The 22,506-nt window shown below is 41.4% G+C and overlaps 4 protein-coding genes across 16 annotated transcripts in view; 2 read left to right on the top strand and 2 right to left on the bottom strand.

Annotated features, from left to right (window-relative positions):
* Nucleotides 1–26: 26 nt before the first annotated feature.
* myoz1a (myozenin 1a) lies at nucleotides 27–3,256 on the bottom strand. Its single transcript, XM_079559607.1, has 6 exons — nucleotides 3,045–3,256; nucleotides 1,717–1,806; nucleotides 1,439–1,623; nucleotides 1,067–1,346; nucleotides 799–961; nucleotides 27–720 (listed from the first exon to the last, which is right to left on the bottom strand). Exons 2-6 carry the CDS (start codon nucleotides 1,799–1,801, stop codon nucleotides 489–491), a joined length of 945 nt encoding a protein of 314 aa, XP_079415733.1. The 5' UTR covers nucleotides 1,802–1,806; nucleotides 3,045–3,256; the 3' UTR covers nucleotides 27–488.
* Nucleotides 3,257–4,885: 1,629 nt separating this feature from the next.
* On the bottom strand, nucleotides 4,886–11,833 carry synpo2la (synaptopodin 2-like a). The gene is made up of 4 exons (XM_079559606.1): nucleotides 11,262–11,833; nucleotides 9,724–9,875; nucleotides 8,855–9,573; nucleotides 4,886–8,130 (listed from the first exon to the last, which is right to left on the bottom strand). Exons 1-4 carry the CDS (start codon nucleotides 11,361–11,363, stop codon nucleotides 5,531–5,533), a joined length of 3,573 nt encoding a protein of 1,190 aa, XP_079415732.1. The 5' UTR covers nucleotides 11,364–11,833; the 3' UTR covers nucleotides 4,886–5,530.
* A 3,014-nt stretch (nucleotides 11,834–14,847) lies between these two features.
* On the top strand, nucleotides 14,848–18,931 carry LOC306965691 (arylsulfatase I). The gene is made up of 3 exons (XM_079560217.1): nucleotides 14,848–15,423; nucleotides 17,139–17,471; nucleotides 17,540–18,931. The coding sequence occupies exons 1-3, from the start codon at nucleotides 15,149–15,151 to the stop codon at nucleotides 18,621–18,623; spliced, it is 1,692 nt and encodes a 563-aa protein (XP_079416343.1). The 5' UTR covers nucleotides 14,848–15,148; the 3' UTR covers nucleotides 18,624–18,931.
* Nucleotides 18,932–21,531: 2,600 nt separating this feature from the next.
* camk2g2 (calcium/calmodulin-dependent protein kinase (CaM kinase) II gamma 2) overlaps nucleotides 21,532–22,506 on the top strand; it is a 28,440-nt gene continuing 27,465 nt past the window's right edge. For 7 of the 13 annotated variants that reach the window (XM_079560524.1, XM_079560523.1, XM_079560531.1 and 4 more), the window contains exon 1: nucleotides 21,533–21,710. In XM_079560524.1, the coding sequence (XP_079416650.1) occupies nucleotides 21,646–21,710 (65 nt within the window). In that variant the 5' untranslated portion in view covers nucleotides 21,533–21,645. Of the gene's footprint in view, nucleotides 21,711–22,506 lie in introns of all 13 variants that reach the window. The other 6 variants (XM_079560532.1, XM_079560527.1, XM_079560530.1 and 3 more) reach the window with 1 other exon arrangement.

The raw sequence follows: 22,506 nt of genomic DNA, 5'->3' as shown, positions 1-22,506 counted from the left end.
CAAATCAGAATAAAACTCAGCTGGAAGATTGTCATTCGTAGGGGGTTTATTGAGGATCTATGAACACATACAGGGGGATACAGTGGGTTTCTTTCGACAGTGGTGCATGTTTACTTAAATACGTGCTGTAGCTTCACACATCATGTCATAGTAAACAGAGATAAACAAAACAAAAAAGCAAGCCCTGACATGTGCTATAATGCTGTCATTCTTTCACACTTGTTTCATTCTTTCCTTTAAAACGCGATCTGACACTTCCTTATGTGCAGCACCTGATGTGTGATTAGAAAAAAAATACCATAACTGTTTAACTCTCTGTGTCATGCTGAAAACAAGGTGGCTGCTTTTTCCCTTATGTATACGTAATACTAGATACATTTCTCAAACTAAATGCCAGTGTTTCAGTGGTGCATGTGCCTGCTCAGATGGGGGGGCGTCTTCTTGTAGACATTTGTTCTGTACACAATTTGTAATGCTTGTCTTGTTTTTTACAGCTCATCAGTTTCACCATCAAAAGGCACAGCATCTGTTTCCATATGAAAGCTACTGGGCTCACTGCTGCACACCCAGCCAATGGGAGTGCGGTTGAAGGATGGTCGGCAGCCTACGTCATGCTGGTACACCACTGGTTCGGGCTCCTGTTTGGTCGCCTCTGTGTCCGGCAGTTGGAATTTCAAAAACTGATTGGCCTTCTCAAACCCACCAAAGGGCATCGCAAACCTAGCAATGCAAAAGACAAGAGGTAAGCGTTATGGTAAATGGTCACTTTACAACTGTTGTCAACTATTCAAACCATACCTGTTAAAGCATTTGTACTTGGGGAGGTCCTTATATAGAACAGGGGCAGGCATTTCACTTTTGAGAGTGGCTATAAGGTTCTCGTCACCCTTCATGGCCTTTTCCCATGGAGACACATATGTTTTCATAACAAGAACATGCTTCTTCTCATCTTTTCCACCTCCTGTATACAGATTGTAAATATAATTGGTTATTTGTGTTGATTGTGCAGATTATATCTAAAAAAAGAAGAGAAAAAAACATCAATAAACTACACAACAATACAAACCTTTTAGTGGAGCCCAGTCACCTCTTCCTTCTCCACCTCCATGTTCCCCGCCTGCCATTCCTGCCCCCCCTGCTCCACCTGCCCCCCCTGCTCCTCCCACACCTCCTGCTCCTGCTCCTGCTCCTTTGCTTCCAGGTTTGGGGGGAGGCACAGGAGCCCCGCTGTCTCCAAACTGCAAACCCCCAAAATGGATTGTACTTGACTGTTGATTCATGAGCTGTCCTCCGGCGTTTAACATCTGTCCGCCGAATTGACCACCAACAAACTTCTGGAGGTTGTCCTTAATAAGAGGATTGTAAAAGTCAAATATTTTAAACTCCAGAAAAGCATATGTTTATTTTAATTTTATTTTTTGCCATTCAAGAACTTTACCATGGACTCACTGGTGAAGACATCTGGGTTGTTTTCATAGATGAACTTTTCCACTCTCACCTGCCTCATCTTGAACATCTTTGATCCTCGGTTATTCATGAGAGAAAGCTCCTCCAGCATAATGTCCTTGGGGGTTCTGACCTTTACACCCAGATCCAGCTGCTCTGAGCCCTCGGTTTCCAGTTCTGTGGAGGAGCATATCAAAAAGTAAGACCTTTTAGCTGTCATGGTAGTTTTGTGATGAATGTAGAAATTCACTTTGATCAATAGGGGCTTACCATGCTGAGGGATATGTGATAGGTCAGTGATGATCTTTGAGGGCTTTTTCCTTTTGGTTAGGGGGGCAGGTGTTCCCAGAGGCATGACTTCTAAAACAAAAAACAAAAAACTGTTGTATTATTCCTGTCTGTCTATGTTTTTCAGCTTAATGACAACACAGAATTAAGCCTCCATAAAAACAATGCCATTGTGTTGAACATGTTCACAAACAAAATGCCTTCAGGACTGAGAGTGACAGCCCTAACAGTGGCAGCAGAATGTGTTAGGGTGTACAGGCACAGACAGCAATGGAGGCCCCTTCTCCACTTTCAAGTTGAAGGGTGATGTCAGTGCCCTCAGATTCCTCACGTTCTACAGCCAAACAGATGACTGGCCCAAAGGAAACATATAGCTATCTTTGCATTGCAGTTTTGTTTGGGAACATTAGACCTGAACACACAGACAACATAAACAGAAGCACAATGCGATTCACTTGTACAAGAACCAACAGCACCCGCGGCTGCTGGTGCTGCCACAGAGTATGCAGTGGGATCATAAAATAGCATATGGCATTATTCATATCATCCGATCATATTCCCCAATCTGCAAACTGCACTGAGCCTGTTAGAGGCTGATATCGAGAGATCACTGAGATACTATCAGTCTTTCTATGGCCTAAAATTTGTTTTGCCATGTTATGTCTGATAAATGTACATCATATGTTGGACCGTATTTTAATTTTAATAGGGTCTTGTAAAGTGGCAAAACACCACATCTCTCTCTGTAAGTGATCCCACTGCTGCTATTTTTAAAATCCAATACCAGCCAAGACATTTTAGCAACAAGTAATTGCGTCATTGGACTATGATCTGCATAACTTATCAATACAGTAGATGAGCAGACTACTGTACCGAACACACAAAAGTGTGAATATGCAAATTCATAGAGATTTAGTGACTAGTGTTCAAATCCATTTTATCCGGCATAAAACTATCTACACGCTCAGGGATGCCTTGTGCTCAGGTTTCCAGTTCCCTCCCTCTTAAGTCAGGGCTGGGGGCACCATATAAAATATTTGCAACACCAACAAAAGTCAGAGTCAGTATGTTCAGTGTCTTTTGATATTTTTTTCGACTTGACTACATCGTAATTCCCATTAAGTTATGATTGAACAGCAGTAGTTCAAGAGCAACTGAAGTCAGATCAGTCAGTCAGTCAGTTCAGTCACAATACTATAATGATTGCGCTCTTTGTCAGTCGTCAGTCAACTTTCAGTTTTTCTGAGTTAGGTTGATGCACCTGTCTGTCTGTCAGAAGAAAACACATTCTGAGATGCAGCTCCACTCACCGGGTTTTTGTTGTAATCCTGGGCGGAGAGACAGCTATAAATACCAAACCGAGGAGGAGACCCAAGTCGCTGTGGTCTCTGTCACAAGTTTACAAATCCCTCAGTGCCTCTGACCCTACGTATGAGGAGAGACCCAGGTCCCGGGAAGTGCAAAATCCTCCCTTCACTCTGATGGAAGATCTTCCAGGGGCCGGGGGGTGTGGGTTGCAGTGTTGGTGTCAAGAGGAGGAGTATAGAGTATGAATACTGTTTGGTTGAGCTTCATGGAGGTGGGGGGGAGAACTCTCTGTTGGCCTGCTGAAAGTGCTGATGGGGATATAAACGGAACAAAATTATTCTCACAGATGGTTGAGGAGCCTATATTTAGTATAGCAAAGGACCAAGGAACATATCTAGGGTTAGCTTAGTTTTAAGATAACCTCAAAGGACTCTGGCTGCTTGAGGTGCACTGAGAAAAATCAAGAGGCCAAAGGTTACATACACAATTTACATTGCATCTGAAGTGTCATGACATCTGTATCTACTTGCTGGCATTTTTAACATTTCCTGAGCTGCATTGCAAACAAAAATGTAGTTTTCTTTACTTGTAATGTAATTCAGTCCGTGTTAATGGCAACATCTATGGCCAGATTCTATACAATTATAACCAAATACCATAAATAATAGCATACCACAAACAATAAAGAGGCTGTTTGGTTGGAGTTTCACTGTGCCAGAGAGGCACCAGATGAAAACTGGCTCCACAGCACCATCTAAAGGTTCAGTAGTTGTCCAGCAGCAAAATAGACCAGATTTATCTGTTTTTCTTTTTCCACATATTTTTGACTGAAACAGGGTTGACTGTAGCCTATCCCAGCCGTAATTAACTACAGAGCAGAGGTTGAGAAATGTTACTCTCACAATACCATTTACATCAAAAACGTATGTTGACAGATAAGACTGTTTATTAGTTATACCTAAAATATTATTGTTGGGTTTTTTAATTAATTAATTTTAAAGAGACTCACTGCAAAGTGACATGAGAAGGACATTATTATTGTGTTTAACACTTACTACTTTGGGGTCAAAGACAGCAGTGAAAACCACTTTGTTCAACCATTTATTAAAAATGAAAACAATCATATTAAATATAATAAGTAATAAAACCTACACTCGTTTTGTGCTTCACAAGCTTGGCAAGCTGCTCTAAGCTCTACACTGTGGTCATTTTTCATTCACTCTCCACACTTTGTGGTGATAAGTTAAGTATTTACCACTGCTGCCTTGGGATAGTCTGCCATGAATCTGCGCCATCAGCCCCTCTGACGACCATCAATCACAAAGTAGCTAATTAAGTAACTAACTAAGTAACTAACTAACTAAGTCACTCACTCACTCACTCACTCACTCACTCACTCACTCACTCACTCACTCACTCACTCACTCACTCACACAATATATTTAACTGGTTTGCACTAAATGATTAATCAAATTAAATTTGTACTTGTTGCATCTAGTCATTTTTACTTTGTTTTATGACATAAGCATTTTTACTGTTCCATAAAGGTTTACCTCAGTGAAAAGATTCCTTTTAAAGCTGAAGACAGCTATATGATCACATTGCATGTTCAACAACAGGGGGCAGTGTTAATTTAGAGATGAGACGATGACTTTCAAGCGTTTCCTTTATTTCTCTGAAGCAGTATTAATGGATATAATGAACACATTTAAACAGTCAAATAATAAAGAGAACAGATACATTCATTATTATGTGTGTTATAATTACATCTGCATGCCACAAAAACCTTAAAATCAGACCAAAAAAAATAATCGTTTTTATTATTTATTAAAACCATCTCTTATATCTGTACCATGTACTCTTCAACATACCCAGTTTAAAACATAAACTTGAAACGTACATATTCCAGCTTCTTTCATTGATCACATTTATAACTTTCCTGCATCATGCCTATCAGGTAAGACATAGCCCCATTGTAGTTGCCCCTTTGTATTAAAAGCACAAATTAAACCTCCTCCACTTCCTTGTTCTCTTACTTTTTTTTTCCTATTACAAGTTGGAAACCCTCTGAAAATATCTCATCAAAGAACAAACAAAATGACAAATAAAACCATAATTTAGCTTTGTTATTTGTTTAATACAATTTCAGCATTTAAACACTTTTATCAAACATGAGCACTTTGATATCAGGTGAGAGTACATTTATGTGACCTATAGCGCTATAGAATGATTTCTCACTCTATCTATTGAGAGTAATGCTTTCAATTAAAACCTTTTGTTTTAAAACTATTTGAACAGTTATCTACCAGTCTAACTATATTGCATTTTAGCTGAACATGAGTGATGATACACCCTATAAGAAATATTGAAAGTGTACCAAACATAAATACAATATGTAACAAAAATATAAAAAGCCGAGCCACAGCTTTACTCTACTTGTAAGCTTTCATAATCTTTAATTTGTAGATCGATCAGTTGGTTCAACAGCTCAAAACGCACCTGGCCTCCAGACATGAGGCTGAACGCCACCTTTGGTAGCAACGAAGCGTGGCTTGGGTGCCTGCACTGTTGTTGATTTAAGAGGGGGCAGAGAGGCCAGAATACTGAGCTCAGGGGCACTCTGGAACTGCTTGGCTGCTTGGAGCCCTGTGGAGTATGCCACTGGAGTATAAGGGGTGGGGACAGAAGGGGGCACAGGATGGGGAATTGAAGGAGTAGCAAACTTGGGAAGGCCTGGGAGACCAACTGAAGGCGGAACAGCTGCTGAAGGTGTAGCTCTGCTTGCTGGTGCCATGGCAAAAGGTGGTTGGGTTTGTGTGAACGGGACAGCATGAGGGGGAGATGTGGTACCAGAAAGGGTTATGCGATCTCCCAGTGTGGTGGCTGAGCGTGGTGCTATAACCTTTGGCGTCAGGGTGGGAGCTGACATGGGAGTCGGGGTGGAGAATCTTTTGATCTCATAGACTCGAGCTGTTTTAACAGGAACTTGTTTGGGTGTAGTCAACGAACTTCCTACCATTGAATAAGGCCGTGTTTGCTGCTGCCTCTGAGCCTGATAGGAAGGTAAAGCTGACAGATTTGAAACACTGCCTCCATAGTTGAACATAGCAGCATTGAGCTGATAGGGCTGCCTTCTCATAAAATCCAGAGCCTTGATTCCTTCTCTCTCGTGGGGGCCTCTGTCTTTGCTGTCAGTCCTTATATCCCTCTGAGGGCCTGAAGGTATTGTGGGAGCCAAAAGAGGATTGTACCCTATTGGTGGCGGCGCACGTACATTTGGAGTGTACTTCCATTGAGAAGAGAGGTCAGGGTTCATTAAGGGATTCATAAATACATCTGAATGTTGAGGGGAAATCTCTTGCTGATAGGGCGTCTCAGGTGGGGTGTCGACCACATACATACCCATTCTGCTTTGCCGTTTGGCAAATAATTGAGCCCCTTTACCTTCTGCCTGTAGGATTGGTGTTGTTTCATGAATAACCTTTGGCTTAGGTGCTACAGGTGGGGGATTCCTGTCCAAATCACCACTCTTCGATGCATCTAATTCTTCATAGTTTATGTCAGAGCTTTGACCATATCTGCCGTACCGGGAAAATCTTTCATCTAGGTTCTGCACCATAGACAAAAGATCAGGGTTTGGTGAATGTTTCTTAACTTCTGGTAAAGTGAACATTGGTTTAGGTTTTCCGCCCCGTTTCAGTGAATCCAATAAAATTCCAGTGCGACCCGTCTGTCCAGGAACAGGGGTTGGTGGAACAGGTTCTGCCTGTGAGACCACAGACACTGAGGCTATGGGTGCCATGAACTGCACAGGAGGCAGCTGTGGAGATGCGTGGACAGGGGCCATTGGAGCACAAGGTACTGTTTGGGGCATTGCTGGTAGATTTGGTTGGGGTATGTGTACTTGTGGAGCTGTAGGAATAGTGGGTACAGACGGAATCGACACAAGCTGAGCTTGATGGACTGCAGTTATGGGTGGTGGTGCTGCCTGAAAGATTTGTGCTGAGGTAGAGTAGACTGGCTGATAAGGAGCTCTGGGAATCTCTTGAGCCGGAGCCAAAGAACCTCTTGATGCAGTTGGGGGAATTAGCGGTTGGGGTACCATAGGTAAATGTGACATAGCTGGTAGAACATTTCCGTTAACCTCAGAGGCTGATGGAATAGGTACCATCACAGCAGCTGAGGCCGGCCTCTGACTTGTCTTTGTGACAGGTGGTCGGAAAGTTACTGGAGCAGTTGCGGAGCGGATACTGATAAATCCTGGTGTGAATGGCCGGGCCGTTCGATTCAGCACATTACTTGCTGGTTGTTCTGGTAATGGAGTTTCACTGAGGGGTTCCGGACTTGCAAGAACTGTTACAGGTGCTGTGCTTGGTCTTGGTGCTACAGATGGTGATGCCATCATATTTGCTGGACCTCGAACAATCTGAGTTAGTTCCCCATTTGGCCCCATACAGGTTGTTGTAAAAGTGGGAGATTGAAGCTGAGACACCTGCTGAACACCATGTGGACCAGATGATGTCACTGGCTGTGGTTGAAGATGTGAGTGCATTTGCAGGGGCATGTTTGTACTTATCTGATGCTTTTCAGGCTGTTCTTGGGCATGAGACTGAGGAGGTGCACATTGATGTGCGGCCTCTATTTTTTTGGCATGCTCCACAGCTCTCTTTCTCTGCTGTTCAAATAGCTGAGCACCCTTTCCTGTTGTGTCGCTCAACCCTGGACTTGGGGCATCTTCCGCCCCATCCCCACGACCTTCCGTTCCTGCTGTTGCCCTTTTCTCTAACATATCAATGTAGTCACTGTCCCAAGTTGGATCCGGAACTGAGGAGAAACCATCTTCATCAAACTCTGACTCGCTACCGGGAAACACTCCATCTTCTTCTTGTGAGTCGTCAAAGCGATCCTCATCAACACTGCCAAAACTAGTTAAGGTGTATTTTTTCGAGCGCTGGCGTCTCTTTTTGAACATTAACACCCCTTTTGAATGTGGATTGGGGGCATCAGTTAGTAGAGATGCAATGGTTCGACACTTGCTTTTGGCTTCTTTCACCTGCTTGTCCTGCACTGTGTCTCCTCTGTTCAGTTCTGTAGAGTGTAAATGCCAAAGCTATTAGTTGAACAATGGATAAATGTATTTTACTTGTAATTTAGAGTAAATCATATATACAACAGCAAACAAAGTCACTTTAAAGCATACAGCAATTCAGCAACATTACCATATGGTTAGCTTTCAATAGAGATATAGTTGATTAAACTATATTATATAAATAATGCTATTCTACGAAAGAATGTTCCTTTTAGTTTTGAATCTTACAAAGTATTACACGTAATACTTTGTCTACTACCTAGTTCACTGTAAATTGTAGCTATATAGAATATCAATGATACTTTTTCTCTTGTGGTGGTTATGTAATTGCTTGTTAAGTTGGCAGAGTTACTTTAAAGTTCTGCATATCCTCTAACTTGTTACAGTGTCAAGTATAACACAGGGAACCCAATACTGTCTGTCTTTTTATAAACACGAGCATGTGAATGTGGCAGTTAATTTGTCAAGGACACTGTAAATCTAGTTTGGATATGCTAAATATATTTATGTTAGATATTAACTGCAAATTTGACATCTCAAATGTGGCTCACTTTTCCTTTTTAAATCATGATTTTTAGGAAATGGCTGTAAAAATAAAACTTCTTTTTTGACTTAATATTAAAGATGTGTTTCTAAAATCCAAAAATGTACAACTTAATTCTAATGAAAATAATAGCTGTTCATTATGTAATGTATTTGTCTGGTATAATATATTAAACTTACTGGCTTGCTTAGCTTTTTCCGTGTATGTTTTTGATAGCTCCTCATCAACAGGTTTATTAAGTGGCCCCACCATTGGCACAAGCTGACTTCTAGAGCCGAGCATCATGGCCTCTTTGGCTCTCTCCGGAGACACTAAGGGCACATTCGCTGGCTCAATGAAACCACTGTCATCTTCTTGGACTCCATCACGTGGTCCCTGGTCATCTGCTGAGGAGATAATGGAGGATGTCTCTGTGGAGGTTTGAGAAGACCACATACCCGGACCTGGAGGCTGATAAATAACCTCTCTCCGTGCCACCCCCGGCATACCACCTCCTCCGACTCCATTGCCTTTTCGTCCTTCTAATAGGGGAGGGTATATTTGTGCATCAGGAGCACTGTCATAGCCACTCATCTCTGAGGTCTCCCCTCCTTCAGGTGAGGCTCGACCAGATGGTTTGCCTGGTGTGGAATTGCTTGGACTTCGTCGTTTCTGACGGCGCTGTCTTTCATATCCCGCCACATCTGCATCGCTGTCAGTTTCTCCATAGTAAGCCTCGCTCCCTGGTGGAGATGTAAGCCCACTGGTTAAAGATGACCGACAGCGGTGGACCTCACGGACAGGTGCGTGGTGTGGATGAGTTGGAGACATGGCACGCAGAGCTGCTCTGTACTCTTTGTCAATGCGGGGAGATGGTGCCCGGTTTACAAGTACTACGGACTGGAAACCAGCAGGGACTCTGCAAAATGAAATCATTACAATCAATATCTAATAAACGTGTAGAATAAATGTTATACAACATTTTTTTTAAATCTGTTTCACCAGTGAGCGACATCATCTTGCTGAACAACTGGAATCTAATAGCATCCTTCAGAGGTTTTTGGCTCACCTTTTGACACGAATATGCAGTGCACCTGGAGAGCTGTCGATGAGGTTCATGGCCTGGGCATGAGATAACGTTCCACATGGCTGGTCATTTATTGATACCAGCTCATCAGCTTCCTGAAGCCCAGCTCTGCAGGCCTTGCTGCGCTTCCTTACCTGCAACAACAGATCAAGCTATACCTTCATGGAACTCATCAATACTACTATGTCAACCAGGCAAATATTAATCATATAATCAATCACATATACATCTTTATTTTTCCTTGGCTTGTTATGCACCTTAAAGTGCTTCATGCTCATTCTAAAAAATCAAGTCAGTTTTTATATTTACTATATTTATTCTGTTCATTCAGAACGAAGAGCATATCTAAACACTGTCACTGTGTCACTGTGTGTGGCTCCACCTGTTCGGGACATGCCCGCACAAACCTGTCAGTGTTACATTTCTCTGGCCTACATCATGGGCATACAGGGTGAAAGCATGCCGTCTTAGGTGCTTAGACACAGCTGTCCTGTGTCAGACAGAATTTGTTTCATGTGGAATTTTTGTCTAGTCTCCAATCAAAAGAAATGTGTTATTTTTCCCAAAGCATCAGAGCCCCAATACTACTATAGATTGATACACCCATTGATGTTATTTTTCTGCCATCACATTTTCTCCTAAAAATAATTTTCTCCTAAATAATAATTCTATGCATATCATCAGTCTGCTAGCATTGCCAAAAATCTATTTTAAATTAGATCTAAAAGATAAAGCAATGACTAATAATAATGAAACAAAAGTTTCAATGTGGTCAAAGGAGGCTGACAGCCAATGAACATTTCTGTATTTTTAAAATGTAATGTGTTTTCTGTTTCTGTTTGTACAAAAAAAAGCACAGGGAATTTTACTTTTTATATATATTAGCTGGTAATAGCACTAAAATAGTGTATGAGATTCTTTCTAGAATGTTAAGTTGAAACACACACCTTGGCTGACCCAGTGACCCATTGCTTAAGCCAAATATAGCTAACTGGAAAAGTACTTTTGCTCAAGTCAAATGCTGGACTGAACTTGAATTATGTCAGAATAATTTCTCTATGTGTATTAATATGATTGAGTACATTATGTCAATTATTGAGTACATTATGTCATTGTGTGAGACGTTTGTTTGGATTAATGTTACTTTATTCGAAATAAGGATTCGCAAATTTTAGTCAATCAATAATTGCAATTTATTAAAGACTGTAGCAAAAAAAAATGTTAAAAAATGACTTGAATTTGAATGTTTAGTGTTCAATCAATCATTGATACTGTATATTGCTGCATGAATGTCATCCCTAAACAAGATGGTGACTCATATCTGCCCCCAAAACAACTTGCAATGGTGCCAATGTTCCATTACAACAATTTTCACAGCTCCTTAAAACTCAGCCATTATAAACTGGATTGTGTGTCACTGTCAGAGATCTATTACTATCACAGAATAATCTTTTCAATAAGCGGCTCATGCCACTTTTCCATTTAACATTTCACTTTTCTCTACAGAACACCTGCCTTACCTTTGCCACCTGTAGAGGCTTCTGATGCTCAGCTCCTCCCTGGAGACGGAAGCCCCATGGTGCTCCACCTGATAAAGTGATTATCGCTTCTTCTGCAACCATTGTTTGTTTCTTTCTTTTTTTAGTATTTTCTTTTTGTAGTTTAGTTTGTTGCTCTTATCTTCTTCCTTTGCCGGGGGGATCTTAAAATGTTTGCTCCATTGTTAGCAGCCAGAGCCCCCTTAGAGAGCACTGACCTGCCTGCCACGCTGTCCGGCTGCCGACTCCTGTCTAACTTGAGCTTCAAGGCCAATGCTCACACCTGAACATATGCCCACGTGTGTGCTCATGCCGAAAGGGGAAAGGGTGGGAGTAGTGGAGGGAAATATTATGGGGGTCTGCGTCCACTTGCACTGAGGAATGCTTCGACTAATCGAGCAAGGGGAGGGTCCTGTGCAACACTTGTGCTGTCACTCACTTCAATGGCACAGGGTTGCTTATATCCCATCCAAAAATAGGATCTAAGCGCTGCTCTTTTACAGACCAAGGAAATAGGAACTTTCATTTGCACCAATCTCACGGTTTCATGTGGTCAGACCTGCACTCACCAACAGTCATACAAGTCCAAAGAAAAAATAATACAGGTGCATGAAGACAACTAATGCTTTTGTAGTCACAGTCTGAAGTACAGTCAACCTTAAACATGCACAATAGCCATCATTAGGTTAATCCTGACCAAATCTAGTGCAAGATCTGAAGATCTGGAGATTGGTTCCTGGGTACTGCACTGTGGTCTGCACCTGACAAGATGCCCTAGCACCATTTAAGAATGTGTCAAATCCAGAGGACTCATTTCATGACTGTATTTTTCCCCACCATTGTCCCCTTGTGTGAGGAATTTAAAGAATTAGACTTAAAAAATGTAATGTTTATTACTTTGTAGAGCATAAACTATTCCATTGCATTTTTCTGTGGAAGGTACCAATTACTTTAATAGAGTATTATTATGCTGCCTTTCTCTTTGTGCTGGAAGAAAGATGTTGCTATTATCAATGTAGCTGGAAGGTACCATTGATAGATGCTCTCTTTGGCAGCTTGTCCCTGCAGCTGTCTTCAGACCTCAGGATAGTAACGAAGCTCTGTCCCTGCCAGGCACTTTTAAAGGTCTCAGTCTGTGTTTTGAATGTACTAACTCCTCAACATCCCTCTATGTATTTAAAGGTTTATTGTTGTTCTTTTTAATACCCAACCTACAGCGTATTGTAACTCAAATAATGAAATAAAACAAACTGAATTGTGATCATCTACACTCCGCGACTCACATTTACAGAGGACATTACTTTCCTTTGTAACATCTGCGCCCTCTAGTGGTTGAAGGGTGCATGCTGCGTCCCCAGTAGTTAACTGTTGTGAACAAATAAAAAACAAATTGGAAAGCAATCAGTCCATTGTGCATATGGAATATAAGCAGTATTAAGGTTAAGGTATACTCGTAGGGAAGGTTGTGGTGAGGGCAGTAGCACTAACTCAGCTTCAACCTCGAAGCAAAGGTGATTAATGAAATATATATTGTAAAGAAGAACTGGCACATGTGGAAAAGACACTTTCAGTTTAGAGAGAGCGTCCAGACGTCTCTTTTTGATCTGAGAACTGACTTCTATTGTACCTGTATTTATGCTCTCCCTCCAGCATGTATTCCCTTCAGTACAGTGAACCCCTGACCTCAGTTTGTGACAGCTCACTGCTCCCACGACTCCCACTGTCCCAGGAGAGATGAGTGCTGTGTCATCCGCTCCACACTGTGGTGGCAGGATGCCAGGTGACCCTTCATAACCTCTGTGTGCTGTCACCACTGACTCATTATGCACACACCTGCAAACAATTACACAAACCATCTGTCCCAAAACTGAAATGCAAAGTATGTCTTTGTCACACCCATATTGAATATTGACCGTCTATACTGACAAAAACAGTTAACTTGTAAAGTTTATGTTATCTAATTCATTGTGCCATATAACAGTTGAATCCAAGAACTTCACCCAAAAGATTATGACCAAACAAAGAAAACAAAACCGTTTTTGTGGTATTGCGATACTGCTGCTGTAGTAGTGCGCTTCACAGAATGTGTGTTTGGGCTTTATGTACAGTTATAGATAGGAACACTTTATTTTACAACACTATATGATAATAGAATGGAAATAGCATTATTGTGCTTATTATAGAAACAAATGGCACACACCTAATTTATTTGATGATAGTGTGATTAATCAATACCTTGCCCAAACCGTGCTGTGCCCTATTGGCTCGGTCTTTCGCTACCACCTTTGGAGGCGTTTCCCACTTAGACCTGACCTCCAGCCCGTAGTCTGCACAAATGCTCACCATGTAAGCTTTCCCTGCCAGCACTTTCTTATTACAGCAGCGTCTGCAAGTCTTTCAGGCAATCCTTTGGACAAACCAGCCATTAATCTCCAGACATCATTCAAATACCATAGTCATCTGCAATCAACTCAGAACAAACTTTAGTGTTTCTCACAATCACCAAGCAACTGTTATGCTGCAAGGGGAATATAAAAAAAAATATTGCTTTTGTTTGTCACCTGTTACTTCTGTTGGAGCTCACTTCTTCAGTCCTTTGTGTGAGTCCTACTGATATTTTTCTTTCCAAAACAACCCCCAAGGACATGGGAAGCCATGTGCAATTATCTATGTGCTTCTCCACTGTCCACTGTTGGACATCTGCTTGTCTATTTCATTATTTAACATTGGTGTCTTTCTTGATTTTCAAACTCAGAAACAGAAATCTTCATAAACTCTGTGAGACTTTTGTTGTGATTCTACAAATTCATTGACAGACTGACAGGATACCAGAATACAGAAACTTCTCGCTTTGTTTTTCTTTAGATTCTATTTTCTTTCCTTTCTATTATCATTGGAAAAGACCTGCTTAATTTCCCACTGGGTAAAGCAACATGAGTTTGCTTCTATCCATCCATCCATCCATCCATTTTCTTCCGCTTTATCTGGGGCCAGGTCGCTGGGGCAGCAGTCTCAGCAGAGATGCCCAGACTTCCCGATCCACACACACCTCCTCCAGCTGTTCTGGGGGGACCCCGAGGCGACACCAGGCCAGCTCAGAGACATAGTAGTAATAGTTTGCTTCTACAACCTAGGAAATGGACTTGTATCTGAAGCATTGATTTGCTTTCCGTGTTATGGGAAGGAGATGCCTGTGAGGTGAGGGCTAAGAGCCCAGCAATCAATGCATTCTCATCACAACACCGGATGTTAATTCATGTGCTCACTGCGCACTGGTTAGTGGATTTATTAATTGACCGGTATGTAGAAAGGAATGTTTGATTACATGTATTGTAATATGAGTAAATGTATTCATTATTTATTATTAATGATGACATTAAGAGCGGTCTAGTAGTTTATTATGTCACTCAAAAGCTCACATAATGCACCTTTTTAATCAAACAACTGTGTAACTGAGCAAACTTGACAGCACTCAAGTTTATTTTCCTTTTTTTTGTCTGGTTGGACAAGTACCATGACCATCAAACTGACTTTTTTTTGTATACCAATGCACTAAGTTGTTCCATTAAAGTTTTAATACCACGCCAATGCTGCTAGCATGAACCCTTAATATGGCTGTTCTCATGTGTATATGAATGTTACACATGACCTGTACATCCTTGGAGGCGCCTGCAAGCCTAGAGGAATGTTGCAGACCAGTGCAAAAAATCCAACTTTTTTTTTACCAACTCTCAACTGCCAGCAACAGAAACTCCTCCCAGAATTGTCCTTGATCAAATCTACACCATCCCAAGAAAATCAAAACGACTCTGAGATAATGCACTGATAGAGCCCTTGGAAGTATAGATTTCACATCAGGCTTTTCAGTAATGACTATGGGGATACATGCTGTTTTATTCTTGGCGTCTGGAGTGACCTTGCTTGGTCATCACAGCTGCTTGAGTAAAACTCTTGAAGACAGGCCTGCGCGTCCTCATCTCATCTTTATTATGGTGGATGACCAGGGGTATGGAGATATTGGTTACCATGGGTCTGACATCCACACTCCTGTGTTGGACCAATTAGCTAGAGAGGGGGTAGTTCTTGAAAATTATTACGTCCAGCCTATTTGCTCACCCTCACGCAGCCAGCTCATGACCGGACGGTAAGGCAAATTTTTATATTAGTATTTGTTCTTAGTAGAGCTGATTTGCTAATTTGTAGTCACTGATTAATTTAATATTCGAACAGTAATGTTTTCTGTATAAGAGCAGTTATTGGCACTTTATTTTGCAAATAATAGACATTGTGTTGCTTATGGTCAAACAACTGAGTTTACTTTTTTAAACCATAATGACAAAAGAAACTACCAAAATGACCCTGATCAAAAGTGTATATGCCCAGAGGTACCCGGGGTTCACATGGCTACTAAAGGCATCCTTACCTGTGATCTATTGTGATCTGTGTTTGTAACTCTTACACGTTCTCACGCCTGGCAAAGAAATGGCTCTTGTCAAATCAAACTTGCACCCACATGTGACCAGATCTATGCCTGTGTGTTTTATCTGATTGTTGTGAAGATTTGCTTTTACTATTATGAACTTGGTCAATGTAAATGCCATTATCCATGTATGCATGATGTTTTTATGTATTTTACTATAACATCAGCCTGCCCAGGGACTACGGGTGGAAATTAGCACTTGAGCTTTAACCTTGTACAATGCATCTCTCCCCTTGAGGTTAATGTTCATTGTACACTGTCCCTGTTTTTTCTAAATAAATTATTGTGTGTGTACAAAAGGTCAGTGAGTTACTGGGCTCTTGACAGACCCTTGCATCTTTCACCCAGTGCTGCACTGGCGTTTTCTTAAACATGGGGAAAGCAATTGAATTGTCAGGATCTGCAAGAAAAGGTAGTTGAACTGTATAAAAAGGGAAAGGGTTATGAAAAAGTAGGGACATTAATCGTGATTAATCGCATTAATCGCAAAAAATATTAATCTCAATATTAATTTAATTATCCTATTTCAGCAAAAAACTATTTTAATTTTGTCCTTATATTCTACTTCATGAACCTAAAAGTTTGCCGTTTCTGTCCAAAAGGTTCAGCACAAAAGAAAATGTCTCAGAAATGGCTGAAGATCCCGGTTATCAGCTGTTGGGCTTTTCACAAAAATATGAAACTGTGGATTTGGTCAATGAAATGTGCAATCAGTAATCACATGCTTTAAATGTAAGTGTTTTATGTTGGATGAAGTATGTGAAATGAATGTAATTATTTGAAAAAAAAAAAAGAGTGATTAATCGCGATTAAAACAATTAATCTATTGACAGCCTTAGAAAAAGATATCCAAGGTATTGAGAGCATCAGTCAGTAGTTGTTGAAACCAAACCACAGTCAGTTAGACAAAAAAAAAAAAGCTGTTTCAAGATGCACAATAAGGAGGCTGCATGTCACCAGAAGAAAGCCATTACAAATGCCACATATTGGCATAGGCTCTTTGCCAAGAAGAATGGCCAGTTTAACCATCCGCGGAAATAAAGAGGCCCATCCACAAATACCACAAACAAATCCAAGCTAAAGGGGGCAATACACAGTATGAAGAACTGGGGTATGTAAACGTTTGATCAGGGTAATTTTTGCAGTTTCCTTTGTCATTATGATTTAAAAAGAGTAAACTCAGTTGTTTGACCATAAATTGCTTCACAAAACTACTAACTATGAGTGAAAAAAACTTCTTGTCTTATCATTCATTAGTCTCTGAAAAAGGACCAAAAATAAATAAATAAAACATTCTGTCAGCGTATGTAATCCTTTGAGCACAACTGTATATATATATACTGTATTTATTCTGTGTTTTTTTATTTATTTATGACTAGTTATCAAATTCACACCGGCCTTCAGCATTCAATCATTCGTCCACGTCAGCCCTTGTGCCTGCCCCAGGACATCCCAACTCTACCAGAGGGCCTGAGAGAGGCTGGATATGCTACTCACATGGTGGGCAAATGGCACCTGGGCTTTTGCAAACAGAGTTGTCTGCCAACAGGACGTGGTTTTCAAAGTTTTTTGGGAACGCTCACAGGCAGCGGAGACCACTTCTCCTATCAAAGCTGTGATGGGGTTGAAGCGTGTGGATTTGACCTCCATGATGGAAACAGACCTGCCTGGGAGAAAAGTGGTAACTACTCCACCCTTCTCTACATTGAAAGGTAGGTAACATTTGATTGTATAAAAAGGTTTTGCACCATGGCCATTTACCCACTTTTATTTTATACAGAGTCAAGGAGATACTAAGGAATCATGATGGACACAAACCCCTCTTCTTGTACCTGTCCCTTCAGGCAGCCCATTCACCGTTGCAAGTTCCAGAACAATATTTGCATCACTATGATTCTCAAAGTAATCGCCTCAGACGTCACTATTCTGCTATGCTAAGCTGTCTGGACAATGGGGTTGGAGAGGTGGTCCAAGAATTAAAGCAATCTGGGCTATATAAAAACTCAGTGTTGATCTACTCGTCTGATAATGGAGGACAGCCGTTGTCTGGAGCCAGCAATTGGCCACTGAGAGGTGGTAAAGGTACCTATTGGGAAGGAGGAATCCGTGCTGTGGGCTTTGTTCATAGTCCTCTTTTAACTAGTAAAGGAGTGGTAAGCCGTGCTCTTATACATGTATCTGACTGGTTTCCAACCTTATTAGGACTAGCTGGTGCCCCGCAGTCCCAACACATACTTGATGGTCATGATGTTTGGAAGACCATAAGTAAAGGCCTTCCATCTCCACGTACAGAAATCCTTTTCAATATTGACCCAGTGTCCAGGAGGCCTGAGGAGCCATATAACAAGGCCTTTCTACAGAATGGTTTTGGAATTTGGGATACAGGAGTTAAAGCGGCTATCAGAGCTGGAGATTGGAAGTTGCTGACTGGCAATATTGGGAGTGGGGACTGGATACCTCCACATTATTTTCCGAGTGCAGCACAACAGGGATTGGAGAAGCGGCGCAATGAATTGGGAAAGTCTGTGTGGCTGTTTAACATTGCCAGTGACCCGTATGAAAGATCAGACCAAGCAGAAACTCGTCCGGACATTGTCAAGCTTCTCTTGAGAAGACTGGCAGATTATAACCAAACAGCTGTGGTGGCCCAGAACCCACCAGATGACCCTCTGGCCGACCCTGAACTCCATGGGGGAGTTTGGGGCCCATGGTTGAATGTTGGAGGAGACCATGAAACAGATAGTTACCAAGAACACGTAAGAGAGGACCGACACATGAAGATCAAGCACTGCAGGGTCTGCAAGCTGAAAGCACTCTTTAAGAAGGTGGGCTCACGCCTACAAAGAAATATGTTATATTTCTAAACAAATAAATATTTGTACAGTATTATTAAAAAGAGTTTCACACAAGATTGATCAGATATTTCTGGTGGGAAGGCTGATAAACATTGTGCCTGATAGACAAAGCAGACAAGACTATGTGGCTAAGCAGTATGACTCACTCACTGTCCCCTGGCCAAACAACACAAGGGTGACTTTGGATGACGGTGGGTCTGCGTCTCAGCACATATAACTGTACCTATGACTATGTTTGGATTAATGCAGAGGGATAGAGCATGCATGTGCTTGCTCGAAATGACACCAAGGATGACCCCGATGTCTTGTCCACTTTTCATCCAGTGGTTGAGATCTTAAGTTATCCTGATATTCTTCTCAGCATATTTGTCTTGGTCTTTCTCATCGGAGAGTGCATGGCATATATGACAAAATGTGCACAATTCCTACAAAATGCAATTCCAAGTGCCTCACAGTTCGGCAAATCAATCCATAAAATATAAATATGATCATTAAATATATTAAAAGCGATGAAGCACTATCAGTTATATGCACATCTCTAAAGAGTCATTTCAGTCTGGATTTGAACATTGTTGAGTTGAGACCTGTTTCATATCTGCTAGAAGTGTTTTCCAGATTTTAAGTGGAGCCTTATGTAGCCTCAACGTGTTTAGTCCTGTCCCTGGGCAGCAGCAGAAGACCTCTCCTTGGGATGGTTTATCTTTTAGCGTTTAATAAACTTTTAGTGGGCTCTTAGGAATAGATTCATAGAACACCCCTAATGATCAGTGCGATTTCACATCAGTGTAACAGAACCTCACCGAAGATACGTAAAGCAGCTCCAAGTCAAAATAAAAACATTCATTTTGAATGAGTCATTCCCTTTCTTCCTCATGACCACTGAGGCTATAATGACCCAGTGTTCTTTATCTAGTCCGACTGTGTTGGGAACCTTAGTGTTGCTGTTCTTGTGGATGAGGAGCAAAACATCCTACACTTCAGAGTGCAGACAAGGACTCAGGAACCTTCATCTGGGCATTCAAATAAATGAGTGGGTTATTATTATTAACTCCACACTACTACTATGTACAGCTTGTAACAGAAGCCCAGTTTAAGTTCACTTTAATATAGAGCTATTTTATTGACCATTTACTTAGAAGTGTCTATAAAGTCTGGGTGACAGGCTGGCTTTCCCTATTTGTGTCAGAGCATACTTTCTACATGGCATTGTGTGTATATCAACCTGCATGTGGCAGAACAGTAACTATAGCCTACAGAAAATGTAACATATCTATTCACAGGTCAAATTAAATGTCAAGCCACAAATGGGACAACTTAATCCATGTGGTCCAAAATTAAAGGGGCCAAAGCTAGTTATTAAAGGGTCCCACTCCTTTTCGAGCACCAGTGATTTATCTGTGTTTGATTCTCATTGTTCTTCTGATCATTGTTTTATGTTGTACACATTGTACATTCTTTTATTGTGTGCTCGAAATAAAGCTAAACTAATACCTAGCTCCCTGAAATGTTGTTACATACAGGCCTATTTTATGATTCATTTTCAGTTTGCACTTTATTTTTTTATCATGTTCTTTGTCTAGTTAAAAACAAATTACAGACTTGGGGGAATTTTGATCAATGTATCAAAACATTTACTTCTAATTTCTCAACGAATTTGTATCACAGCTAATAATATACTTTTGGGATATGACCGTCCTTCAATCCGAAGTTTTCCAAAATACTCATTTCGCCTCCCCAAAACATCAATGCAAATAGTATTGCTCTTGTACCCATTTGGAGTTATACATTGAACTGTTTAATGTTGTTTATATTTGGATTTGATGCATTTTACTTAATCACAGAATACACTACAACAATTTCCCAATTTTTGATTATCATATCTAGGAAACAAATCCCCCACTTTGAAGGCTAATCCACTGGTTCTCAACTGGGAAGCTGTCAGGACCCATCATACTCCTATGGCAAGATGCAACCCATATAAGTACTGAATTCTTATATATCAGGTAAAACACTGTATTTTCCTAGATGAAGGTTCTTGAGTCAGCGTCTGTACTCTGTAGTTGAAAGTGTAGGACGTTTCGCCTCATATCCATAAAGATTCGTCAGCAACACCAAGGTTATCCAGCTCACAGGTGGACTTGATAACCACTGGGAGGGGTTAGCTTGGCTAAGTCCCTCCCTTCTTTATTCAAAGGCTATACTCTCAACCTGTGTGAACAACCGTTGTTGTTATCAGTGTCAATGACCCTACTCTCACCTGAGTTTCAGTCCTTACATTCAGCTGATGATCACTGCTAGTTAACTGTCTATTAATCTGCTCTGGTCTGTGTCTCAGCCTCGCTATAATGACCCAGTGGTCTTTATCTAGTTCAACTGTGAAACCTTAGTGTTGCTGTTCCTGTGGATGAGGAGCAAAACATCAGAGTGCAGACAAGGACTCAAGAACCTTCATCTGGGCATTCAAATTAATGAGTGGGTTATTATTATTATTTTTTTAAGCAATAGTTTTTCAAGTAGGAAATTTGAGAAAGATTTTTTTTTTTTGACTGATTCTAAATCTGTAGATGCTTAGCCAGAGAAAAGATCTCGCGTTGCTTCAATCTCACTATGTGCATGGATGTATTGCCATAGCGTCATTTACGGTGAGTGCAGAGCAAAGAGCGCTCACTCTGGCAAAAGAACAGAGAAAAACATTTCAACATGTTAAGACATAGGCTATTGCTTGAAAAGACAGCAATTAAACTCTTTCAGTGAATTAGCTGTACAAAATGCACAAAAATAACATTAAATAGAAAACCTGTTTAAAAAAAAAAGTGTGCTGAGAATAATTCACGCGCCTGTCGCCTCACCGCACTCCGCTGTCAAAGAGTGGGCGCTCACGCTCAAAGATGATCTGTATTACTCCAGCTCCTGCTCTGCCTCTCCTCCTCCCACTCGCCTCTCGCTGCTCTTCCCACTGCTGCCTTCACGATCTCTCCCGAAACCCGCGCGGATAGGAGGTGATACACCCCTTTCCCCCACTCGGCTCATCATGGCTACAATAGTAACCTCGACCAGATTCACAGACGAGTACCAGCTCTACGAGGAACTCGGAAAGTAAGAGACTGCTCCCACCTCTGCGCTCTTGTTGCGTTCAGTTGTTAAGTGTTCTGTCCTGCACGTTTTTTGTCTCTGCGCTGCCACCATTGTGTGTGCCTTTACTTCATAGTTGACAGGGCACGAGAAGCTGTCAAAAGCAGAAAAGGCGTGCGAGCCTCCTACACGCATGTCCGGCGGAGGATCGTACATTTTCGCACGCTTCCGTAATGCCGAAATGCCCTTATACAGCAAGAAAACCCCCGCTTGAGCGAGCAGCTTTTGTGTGTGTGTGTGTGTGTGTGTGTGTGTGTCGAGGTATCCAGGTACTATCCACACGTCGGTAAGCAGCGTGTGTGGGAACCTATTAGCTGGTGGCATCTCTTGGCCCCCGTTCCGTTTTTTCATCGTGTGCATATCTGAGCAGACTGCAGAAGAAGAGCTTACCCGGACTGCGATCGTGAAGCACCAAAACGAAACGCAGGCATCACCGCGTGTGGTCATTTTTTTCGCATCAGTATCACACAATTTACATAAACCTAAACATGGTGCAGCTATTACCATAACATAAACGGACAGCGATTACAAAACCCGATTATAAACATGTAATCTGTGAGTGTGGCGTTGCCCATAGCGCTGTGGAGCCTCCTGACTTAAATTTGGAAGAGAATTGTCATAATATATGTTAAGATTCTTTCTTCGTCTACCTTCTTGTTGCTTTATGTAGATCTACTCACGTTTCCTCCTCCGAGCTAATGACTGGGTCCTTTGACAATGCAACAAGACCCCTCTCTCCCCTGTCACACACTAGTAACCA

The sequence above is a fragment of the Gobius niger genome (genome assembly GCF_951799975.1).
Source record: "Gobius niger genome assembly, chromosome: 7".
Classification (NCBI taxonomy): domain Eukaryota; kingdom Metazoa; phylum Chordata; class Actinopteri; order Gobiiformes; family Gobiidae; genus Gobius; species Gobius niger.
Note: the sequence above shows the minus strand (reverse complement) of the source record. Positions and strands in the feature narration are given on the sequence as shown.